This window comes from Leopardus geoffroyi, chromosome C3 (assembly GCF_018350155.1).
Source record: "Leopardus geoffroyi isolate Oge1 chromosome C3, O.geoffroyi_Oge1_pat1.0, whole genome shotgun sequence".
Lineage (NCBI taxonomy): Eukaryota > Metazoa > Chordata > Mammalia > Carnivora > Felidae > Leopardus > Leopardus geoffroyi.
The window spans coordinates 119,503,912-119,515,953 of record NC_059338.1 but is presented as its reverse complement, the minus strand read 5'-3'; the positions used below and the strand labels follow the sequence as shown (position 1 = coordinate 119,515,953).

At 34.0% G+C, this 12,042-nt stretch overlaps 1 protein-coding gene across 3 annotated transcripts in view; it reads right to left on the bottom strand.

The window, feature by feature from the left end:
- Positions 1–12,042, bottom strand: part of CNGB3 (cyclic nucleotide gated channel subunit beta 3) — a 151,763-nt gene that overhangs the window by 77,148 nt on the left and 62,573 nt on the right. For all 3 annotated transcript variants that reach the window (XM_045454542.1, XM_045454543.1, XM_045454544.1), the window contains 4 exons: positions 10,823–10,975; positions 9,646–9,854; positions 3,417–3,467; positions 556–642 (listed from right to left, as the gene is read on the bottom strand). In XM_045454542.1, coding sequence (XP_045310498.1) covers positions 556–642; positions 3,417–3,467; positions 9,646–9,854; positions 10,823–10,975 — 500 coding nt within the window. The remainder of the gene's footprint in view (positions 1–555; positions 643–3,416; positions 3,468–9,645; positions 9,855–10,822; positions 10,976–12,042) is intronic.

The following is a 12,042-nucleotide window of genomic DNA, read 5'->3' as shown; positions in this document are numbered from 1 at the left end:
TAAGTTCATACAAAACTTTCTTTTTATTTATTTCTTTCTTGTGTTACAAAGTATTCTATTATATAGGTGTCCTACAACGTATTTAACTAGTTCCCTGTTGGTGGATATTTGAGTTATATCTAAATATGTAAACAATTCTGTTATGCAAAAAGCATTTGCAGTTTTCTTCTAGAATTACAGATGAGTAACATAATTTAAAGGTAATCTAATCTATCATTTTACTGCCTGTGTTCCTGGTATTCAGTGACCATCTAATGAAAAAGGACAAATGGGAAAGAATATAATTATGAAAGATTCATTTGTAGTTATAGTTGTATGTAGAAGTACAAAGGCATTCCCATCTTAGATTATAAAAATACCTCTTGTGAGACATAGAATAATCAAAAACAACTTCCATTAGTAGAAACAATGATGTTTTTCCTTCATTCAGTTTTAAAATTCATAGCATTGATAAGGGCAGAAAAATGGACAGTTTGGGAAAAATTAAAAATATACTTTTAGGACATTTTAAATCATTTCAAGATTATAAAAAGAAATTAAATATAGTTATCTCACCTTTAATATCCTATTTGCCCTAAATATTGGATTAAACCCAAAGAAGACGTAGAAAACATCAAATGGCATTATTGATGCAACATCCAGCTGTTGGAAAAACATATTCACAATCATTGTATTTATGTGCTTTTTTGGACATGGATTGATTTATACCAATATGTAAGAGCTGACTGGGTACCATGAATTATTTGTTGTTTAATACAAAACTGCCTTCAGTTAAGTATGCCCGGTGTCACTGAAAGGTATATTAGCACCATGAAAATAACAACACTATTTTGTAGTCTACTTCCAATGTTTTTCATTTCCACTTTCATGCATCTGAGCTCTCCTTAGGCTCTGCATTTTCTGTAATTTCTGTTGAGCTGTCACATTTACTTCAGAGATGGCGTGGTTGCTAATGTTAAAATACATTTTAATAGTGTTTTAAACATGGGGCTTTTGGACTGAAAGTCAAGTCAATTCTTGATTTTATTAGAAACCATTGAACATTAAACGCAGTTGCATATTTTTATGTTTCAGCCAATACTCCAGTATTCAGGCCTGATTATACTGTTGGTGGTTCTTCCAGATACCTCAGTTCTCTCTACTGCTCTCTCTTCGGGATGGTATTGCTAAAAATAAACTGCTATGAAATCTATCTCTTAGACACTGTGCAGGCTGAGATAGAGGAAAGGAACCAGTCCCATTTACAATTAATCAGTAACTCCAATAGGAGTTGAAAGTATTAAAAGTATTATTATAGCTCAAAAATATATATATATTAAAATCTGTCATGTATTTAATTATTCTCGTCTTCTATTATCCTGGCAGTTGCAAAATGGCAACATCACTTGCATACTTTCCTGATTGCAATGATAACAATAAGAAATTCTTTTAGTAAGATATATTCATTTTCATTAATTTTTATACAGTTTTGAAAAATAGAGTAATTTAAAAAACATTTAATTTATTTAAAACATTTAAGAGCAGTTAAGGGCTTTTTGTAAGGCATATGAAATGGAAAGTTGAGGTAATTAATTGCATACCAGAATTTCACAATAACTTAGTGTTACTAAAGAGAAATGAAACTTTTAGTTTAAATTAATCAGACTGGCTATTACAAACAAATTCTTTACAGATAGTATTGGTTTATAAATTATATCATATCCTCAAACCTCATTAATTTTACCCTACAGATATTGAGCCTTGTAGCAAGTTGAGACGAATACAGAACAGCTATTAAAATAATGTCATATAAGTATAAAAGCAGGAGCATAGAATTGTTAACTTGTCTAGTGTTATTGCAGCACTCGTGTTTTCTGGCTCAAATCATAATAATCTTTTTAAATTCTTTAAAGTAAATTTATTAGAACTAATATGTCAGAATTATGGTCTTTTTACTTGCTGTCTATCCAATTGCTCAACTGCCCACTTTAATTCTCTATGTAGTCATTAGCTGTGTTTGATATTAACACGCTAGTGTTAGATAAAGATGATTTATTTCTCATTGAATTGTAGAAAATTGAATAGAGTAAGAATTGACCAATACTGAACTCTGTACAAGGCACTTTACAAAACATGTTGGGATTGAAATAGGAGTAAAATATTGTTTCTGTCCACAAGAAATTAACAATCTAATAGTGGAATAATGAATCACAAAAATAACTAGACAAGCAGGATGTGCTAAAAGAATTCAAAATGAGTGACCACAATTGAATAAATGTTAAATTTTACATTTGTAAACCCACATTAAATGTATGAGTTAATTTGCCTTTATTCAAATTCAAGACAGTGACTAAGAGTTTAGAATAAGTTTTGTGACACTTAAAAAGAATATACATTCTCTTGTGGAGTTCATCAAAGTAGCATAGATTATGAATATGTCTAAGTATGTGGCAATTTTTTACAAAGAAAATTAGTTGGAGATAAAAACAAATTGAAAGAGATTTTAATCACCATAGACTGCCAATGGGGACAATAGGGTTCCTAAACCCAAATTTGTATTTTTATACAAAATTCGACGCCACAGAAGTGTTCTTGAAATGGGAGGTTGGACTTACACAAGTTAGGTAAGCTTGGATATCTCCCAAATCTATATTTCTCAAAGGTAGGAGGGACAAATAAAAGATAACAAAGTATTTGGGTGTAAATAATCATGAGTGAAAAAACATACAATTATATTGTTATTTGAGGAAAGAGGGTGCCATATTATATAAATAATTGCTTCTTTTCTATTTTGTTTATATGAACAACAAAGAAATAGGAGTAGAACAATTTGATAGACATTTACAACATGGTATGTGAATTGGAGGCTAGCATTCTATATGAATAAGACAAAGTACAGTATAACCTTGGTTTGTGAGCACAATTCATTCTGGAAACACGCTTGCAATCCCAAGCACTTGTATATCAAAGCGAATTTCAAGAACCATTGGCTCAGTTGTGATCATGTGACATTTGGATCATGTACTACTCATATTGCAAGATACTGCCTGTTTATCAAGTTAAAATTTATTAGAAATGTTTGCTCATCTTGCGGAACACTCACAGAACAAGTTACTCATGATCCAAAATATTACTGTACACTCCATACTTCTTTACTGATATTTTACTCAGAATTTAAATGTGAGCACTAACATTTTGTTGTGCTTGATAAAGATGCATATAAAGAACTGCACATTCAAGGAAGTATACCATGTAATTATTGAGAAGCAAAAACTTCAGGTTTGCCTTTGCTTAATAGAACTTCATCTGTATAAACTTTGTTACAAAAGCTACAATTCAAAAAGAAGCAGATTTTGAAAAAAGAAATTTGTAGATGGGACTTAAAATCAAAATGGCAATGGATAACTTGCACAATTTTGAAATTGTAAGTCACCTACCTGAAATTTTGTAGAACTCCTGTAGTGTGTCTTTAACTCATTTGAATCCACCTGAAATGTGATATTTTGAATTAATTTTACCCAATTTCATCAATTATTTTTCTCACTGTGATAAATATATATACCTATTTCTCTTTCCTGGTTCCTTGTAACTTCAGCCCATAAATATGCTCTATCCTCGTATCTCTTAAAATAGAATAAAAATCTTCTTTGGTGTTTGTTTTGTTTTTGCTATTGATCTATTATTTGTCTCAAATTTCCCTCCTTGATCCATGGCAATTTGGTGACAATTTGACTTGCTCTCATTTTTCTCATCCCATTAAGACGACCAATATGAATGCCACCAACAACGTCCTAATGATCACACCAAGGGAATCCTTGTATTCTTCTATGGCATTCACCATGTTTTGAAATCACACATATTTCTTATTTAAAATCAGTGTATTCCATTAAATGATAATCTATCTTAGGACAGGGTTGACTTTGTTTAGCAACTGTATATAGTTAGTGACTAGAATATACTAGGAATCCAATAAATACTTATTGAGTGGATAAACAGATCAAGGAATGAAGAGATGACTAAAAAATTTGATATTTGTCTTTGAAACTTTTTCTTTCCAAAGAATCTGTAATGCCATTTTTCATTTACGTCTTCAGTTCTAACTATTTGGTGACTTTTTTTTCCCTTTAATTCCAGGGCTAGCCATTTAAATGGCAACATTCCCCAGGACTTAGCTCTCTTCTCCTCCTCTTTATACCTGCTTCCTAGAAAACTTCACCCACTTAAATGGTTTCAAATATACCCATGTACATTGATGCTAACAAAGATCTACTGCCATCTAATACCACTTTCTGGAGCTATTGACCCACACAAACAACTGCCTATTGTCTTCTTCACTTAGTAATTCTGCTTATCTCAAATTTAATTTATATCAGACCTGAATTCATCATGATTCTTCATTCCCCTCAAGCCTAATCATCCTCCCACCTCCTCCTCTTGAGTATCCTATGAGCATCCTCATCTATATTGGTCAGTGATCCTAGACCACTCATTTTCCCTCAGTCCTCATCCAACCAGAAACCAATTCTATGATTCTTCTTCCTACACTTTTCTGATGTCCATTCTCTTCTTTTGGCATGGGTCTCTTTGCCATAGTCTTGTTCCCCTTGATCCATTCTATAATTGCAGCTAGATGATCTCAGTAAATCAGATTACTTAACAATCACCATTTATGTGAAATCCTCTGTTTCTACATGACTTAAAAAAAAAACAAACTCCCTTTCATAGTCTATAAGGCTCTACTTTGTCTCACTCACCTCCTGCAGCATCCCATATCCACTTTATTCAGCAGTTCCTCAGATGCATCAGTTTCTCACTTTCGTGACTTTGCCTATGCTATTCTCAGAGCTTGGAACTTATCTTTTTCCCCTTTTTTGTGGGATGGAGATGTGCAGATAATGGAAATTCATTCATCAAGATTTGGACCAGGTGTCCTCTCCTTCACATGGTTTTCTCTGTACCTCATAACCCCTAGGGCTCACCTCTGTCATGACTCACATTACAAAACCTCACCATTTTCCTTTTGTCTGTCCTTCATAGGGTGAGTTACTTAAGGGGGTCCATATCTTTGTCTTCTTTTTCCAGTTTCTAATGCAACATTTAGCACATAGTAGGTGCCCAATAAATACATGATAAGCGATAGATGAAGAAGCATTTGTTACTCTTCATATCTAAAAGAATTAATGCTAATACTGGATTTATACTCTTATATTTTAGTTATAGGTAGGGAGGAATTGTCTATGTATTACTAATGATCTGACCAAAGTATTGTAATTTGGACACATGGAAGCAATGTCTTCTAACAGTTATCATCCAGACTGTCCAAGCTCAGAAGTTTTAAACTACTGCCAAGCAATGTTAAATACTGGTTAGCCAACTCACCAATTCCTGTTCCCCTCACATTTTTTGGCTATAATTTTTACCCATGCACATATACTGTATCTTACAGAAATATATTAGAAAAAATATAAGACATGCTCATCTAATGATTTTACTGTGAAACACAATGACTTATTTAGCCACTGGTAAGACCTAGACAGTAGTTTAAGTTGAATCATGTACTGAACTTGAGTAAAATCAGTCAGCTCTTTCAAAGCTCATCTGGGACTGACAGATAAATTTCAAGTGCTATGAGGATAAAATACCACCCTCTCCTCCAACCTTGGAAGAATGATTTTAGCACTCTTATCCCTTTACTTTTAGGCTTGTTTATGATCCTATAATTGAATAAATGTAAATGAAACTAAAACTTGTTATAGTAGAGGAAATGCCATCTAGTGATTCTAAAATTTTCTTTGGAGCACTAAATAAATTAGGTATTATTAGTTGTATGAGGATCTGCATGCTTACTGCTAACAATTAGGCACTTATTTAAAAAATGTTGCCCTATTTAATTCTCTTTCTCTCTTTTAAGCCTTGTCATTATGCCGGCAACATTTTTTTCAGGGGAGGCTTACTTTATGAAGGACAGATATGCTGACTGCACCTAAATCCTCTTCCAACAGATAGTTTGTGAAGAAGCTTTACCCAGGTATGATTATATTTACTTCTTCTGATAAGTAATTCATAGAAACTCCATAATTTCATATAGAACAGATAGAAATGTTTCAAAAAATAGTAATATCATCTGAAACAACTACAATGCAGATTAAATAATTATTCAAGGAAAGAAGATTCTTGAACCAAGTTTGCCATTCATTCACTCCTTCAAACATTTCTTGGATATACTCTCTGAGTTCCTAAAATAGGCAAATGAATTGAATACTGTCCTTATTCTCAAGAAACTTATTATCAGGTAAGAAAGAGAGCTACATATAAAAATAGGAGACAATAAGGGAAGTTAAATGTGTGGATATTCATTCATTTGATTCATTCAACAACTTACTGTATATCTTTTAGACTCCAGAGTCTGGTCTCAGTGTACACATTGTCTTATTCTTCACAATAGGTTTCTGAGGTGGGTATTATAATTCCCATTTTATGGATGAAAGGTAAATGCATTTTCTTTAAATAATGCTATTACTATATTTCAGAGATGAAATTTGACCCTGGTCTGTTTGTTTCTACTATATCATAATTAACCCAATTTTTACTTAACAATTAAATAACAGAATTATGAATAAAGTGTACAGAGCGCAGAGAAGGGAGTGATTAATTTTCTTTAGGTCAGTTTATAAAGAGTAACTGAGAAGATGCAGTGCCAAAAGTGGTTGACAATAATGGCAGGCCTGATTGGCATTGTCATTAGATGGCGCTGAGCATTTCCATGGATTGTTGTGATTGGTAGGTTTAGCATTGTTGTGTGTATGAGTCTCCTATCTCAGTAATCCTCATTGCCATTTCCAGCTCTATTTCTGCAGTCTATAAAGGAAAGTAACAGCAAGAGAGTTGGTCTTTGATACAAAATTTTGTTCTCTATTTGAATAGCACAATTTTCAGAATAAAGATATTGCAAATAAATGCTGTGAAAAACTTGTAAACCCTTCCAATTCCCTATATTGTGGCCTTTAGCACTTCAATCTGTACGTTACCTACTTTTCAAGGCCTTGGGGAACTAATATTCCCATTCTCCAGCCCTGAAATACCTGGAAACTGTAAGTATTTAATAAATGTTTGTTGAATGAATGAATGAGTGAATGAATAATTTGTCTCTGTACACCAAAGGTAGCAGAGATAGCTAAATGTAGTTAGATCTTTAGTTTGGGTTCTCAACTTGCATAGTCTTCTTACCAAAATGTAATCAAGTTTCAAAGGCTAACACTACCTATCCTAAATTAAAGAAACCATTAAACTTCTTTTGAACAAACAAAGCAATTAGTTCCTGCTCTGTATTTGTAGTTTGTGATAATGCATTTTAAATAGAGTCCGTTGAGTGTGTTTTTATTGGTTATTTTTCTTGTTTTTAACACTCCATTGTGTGTAAAGCCCTTTTAGAAAATTGAAAATAAGTCTCCCCTTACTGATTTTGTCATTTTCCATTTGTCAAACATTGATTTTCTCCCCCCTTGTGCATCTAATGGAGGTTGAAATTAGCACACTTTTTTTGTGTGTTGTTTACTTCTTATTTGTACACCATCATCATCATTCATCAAACTGCCAGTGAGCTCTGGGGATAGTGCTGGTGAGCTGACTAGTGCTCTGAAGTCCACACAAGGAATATTTTGAATAGATTTTTGTTACAGCTTTAGCTCTTGCCTTCAGAATTTCTTTCTATGAAAACTTTCAAATAATAGGAGGATTTCTTCAGCAAATAAAATTTTTTCTAAAATAAAACAACAATAACCAAAATTACTCCTTTTAGCTTTTTGATAATTTAAGATTGTCTGGAGATTAAAAAGAAAATATTTGGGAGATGAAGGAACCCACCTCTGGTCTTTAAAAATATGTTTCAACCACGGTGCCATATATTCCACTGGTCTGCTCTTCCTACTGTGACAGATCCTCTGGAGGATCTGTTCTGTGCTGCCCTCACAGAGATTGTGACATGGACACCAGTTGGAAAGGAGGCATCCTTCTAGTTAGTTGAGGAAGGGGCTGGAGAGTAGAGGCTTTAAGATTTGGGTATGTGCTTGTGAAAACATATTCTTCTGTCTCTGTCTTAGACTGACAGGATTGCTTATGAAATTCCCTCAATACTGAGGATAAATCTAGGAGAAGATAATTTCTCCTAAGGGTAAGAATGCTAGTTTCTGAGGTAAGCCACTGCATTTGATGATGAGAACTGGGATGTGATGAGTCTGGAAAGTGGAAGAGTGAAAAGAATATAAGCCAGTAGATGCCATATTAATTAAAAAAAAAAAATCACAAAACAACTGGTGTGTTTTTTGTGCTTGTGATTTGTACCTGTCTGCAGGCTGTGTGGCTTCCTACTTACAGTCTGGCTCTTTTGATGAAGAACTTGATGGCTTATTGTTATAGTACTATCTAATAGCACATTCTGCAATGGTGGGAATATTCTGTGTTCTCGGATATGGTAGCCTCTAGCCAAATGAAAATTGGGCACTGAAAATATGGATAGTGTGGCTAGGATACATGAATTTTTAATGTTATTTAATCTTAATTAATTGAAATTGAAATTTGAACAGACACATCTGGCTAGTGGCCACTATATTGGACATTGCAGTGAATCTACACTGATTTAAAGGGTCATGACAGCTTTTCTCTTCTTTTTAAGTTAGGTTTTCCCAAAGTGTCAAGGCCTAACACTTTAGATTTGTTTTTTTTGTACTATGTACAGGTGCTGTGCTCAGTGCTGACTATACAGTTATAAAAACAGTATACAGTCTGTGTCCTAAAAATCTTATAGACTAGGGCTTTCGAACAACATCAGGCTATCTCCTGAGGAGGTTGAGTAGACTTTTATGTGTGAAATAATATCTGCCTTATTTAAAAAAAATATTGAGGTGAATGGTAGATTCCAATGTGGTAGAAACTACCTGCCTCGCGGACTATATGAAGCTTGATTACTAGAGAAATATATATTAAATTACTTCTTTTTACATTGGTAATTCATACTTTTTTTTTACATTATTTAGGTAAAGTATGTGTATGTTTTTGACATTTCAGACCTGGTATTATCTTTCTATCGTCACATATTATCAAAGTCTGAAAAACTTACCAACATGAACCAACATGGTGCAGTTGTAATGAACATGGGTTTTGGAGTAAAGGTCTAGGTTCGAATCTTGTCTCAACTACTTTCTTAGCTTTGTGCCTTGAGCAATCATCTACCCTCTCCAAACCTCAGTTTCATCTCCTGTATATGGGGTTGACAATAACATCTTCTTTATAGGGTGACTGGAAGGATTAGGTGAGGCAGCGTAAATAAATGCACTCATGAGGCATCAGACATAGCACGAGGCACTTTACATGCATCATTTCATTTAGTCTTTCCATCAACATTGTGAAGGTACTATTGTTATTACTATTTTTAAGATGAGGAAACTAAAGCACAGGGAGATGCATGGTCCCCAGAACACAGTGAATCCTCAAGGGTTGTGTTGTTGTTGTTGTTGTTGTTGTTGTTGTTATACTGGTGGTTTTTAGTGGTTAAAGACTCATACAGACAGAAACAGTCAGATATTAAATAAACAATGTTGTTAATTTATTTTTTTGTTGTCCAATCTGATATTCATTTGTCAGTTTCTGCTTCTCCCCAGCCCCACTTACTATTATGTTTCCTCCTTTTATAAACTGGAGTCTGGGCTGGATTAATAGCATATCACAAAGGTAGATGATATCACATATGATGTCTGTAATAAACCAGTAGCGTGTGTTGTCTGGTGTTTGATATGGAAAGACAAGGCGCAGTGGTATAAGCCAGCAGTTCCAGTTATAGGCAGTGGTGACAAGCAAGAGCCACAGGAGATAGAGTCGATCTAGAAAAATCCAAATGGCATGTAATAAGCATTAAAAAAGACTCTCTTGTAATGGTAATGTTGGAGCAATGTCCTCTGGAGATAAGAAAATTACTGTAAAAGGTTCTATTAACATTCAGTACAATTCTGCCTTTAGAGTCGAAAGCACTGGGTTTTACAAGGGATACTGAGTGATCTTATCAGCTCTTCTAACATTGGAGAAAGGCCTTCTTCTTTGCCAAGTGGCCATGCTAAGTCTGTCCCCACAGGTAAGTGTGCTATATGGATCAAGGAAGAGGAGACTCAGGGGAAGTCAGAGGTGCCCTGTTTGGATAACTGCGGCAGTAAGCCTTTTCTGCATCAGGAGTTAAACTTCAGGATCACCCAGGGCGGGTAGACAAAAAGGCCACATCTTGCCTGAATGAGTAAGGCTGATGTGAGAGGGCAGAGAATCGGTCCATTAACACAGTCCATGTCCTTTCACAATTGCTTTCTTCTGCTGGAGGGAGGCCACAGGAAGGGATTTGTTCAGTTAGAATAATTAACAATGTGAAAGGATGGAAGAAGATAGATACTTTATAATTACTTTTTTAGGGAGGGGTGTGGGTGTACATATTGCTGAATACTTTGGAGCTTTCTTTTCAGAAGTAATTACTGGCAGTATAGACCCTGGACTGCTTTTTATATCTATCTATCTATCTATCTATCTATCTATGTATCTATCATCTATTTATTTTGGTGATTATACATTTACTTTACTTCACATTATTCTGGCATACATTTTAAAAATAGGCAGGAATATTTTATCTCTTGCTTTCACCAGAGAGGCGCAAACAGTCCATTGCATATTTGATATAGTTTATGTTCTGCTTTCTAGACAGATTTAGAATGTGGGCTAGGGAAAAAAGGAAGTCATTGGTGACTTTGGGTTACATGAGTTCTTGATAATAGCCAGCCCTCCCACTGAGAATTTCACCCTTTGATGGTACCTGTGTATGAATCTATGCTTCTTGGAAGTCTAATTTGCTTTAGATACTCTGTCAGAGGCATCTTCTGGAATTTAAAACACAATATGTGATAGTAATGTTCTTCTTTTAGCTTAGCACTGCTTTCTTGTGTTGATGGTACAGCTGTGGGCTTTGCTTTATAGGGGAAAAAAGAGATAAACACATTTTTAAGAAGTCAGGTTAGCTAAATGAGAAAAAGCTTGTATTTCTCAAAGTCAGAACATTTCAAAATCTTTCCTTCTCAATATAGGCAGATAAAGCATGTTTTGACATTGAAAACAGTGACATGAATGACAATATCCATGTAAGGAAAACACTGGAATTTGGAAATAAACAGATTTAAAGCTTACTAGTAAATTATCCTACAGGTGTTACAAATGGGGTATATTATTTTATTTATTTACTGTAATCTCCACACACAATGTGGGACTCAAACTCACAACCTTGAGATCAAGAGTCACATGATCTAGTGACTGAGCCAGCCAGGCACACCACAAATAGGATATTTTAAGTACAAGCTTAATTCTTACATATTTTGTAGCATAAAGTCAGTCCTTAGGTTTACATTGAAAAGAAACATTAAAAATTTACATCATTCTAAAGGTTTTAGTTTCATGCTTCTTGAGTTTTGCATATATCTTTCAAGTTATGAATAAATAAAGCTCAAAATATTTTTTCAGCATATGTTTATCAAAATACAATGACTGCCTTTTCTTTCAAAAAGAAATTACTATACAATATGTAGTTTATTTTTTACTTATTTAAAAAATGTTAATTTGTTTATTTTGAGAGAGAGAGAGAACATGTATGAGCAGAGAAGGGGCAGAGAGAGAATCCAAAGCAGGCTCTGCATTCAGTGCAGAGCCCAATGTGGGGCTCGGTCTCCTGACCCTGAGATCATGACCAGAGCTGAAATCAAGAGTGAGACACTTAGCTGACTGACCCATCCGGGATCCCCTGTAGTTTATTTTAAAAATCCAATTTACCTTATACAGAATTTTCCTTATAAAGGAAACCCTTAACTCTATATGTTAACAGTTTACTTTTTATTTAACTGTTATTAAACAACCTTTCTTCTATTTTTGTCTCTCTCTCTATATATATACATAAATATTTTTATAAAGATGTATTCATAATATATATCACTTTGTGCTCTACTTTATTGTATTTATTAATTTTTCATAAACACATTTCTGAAATTA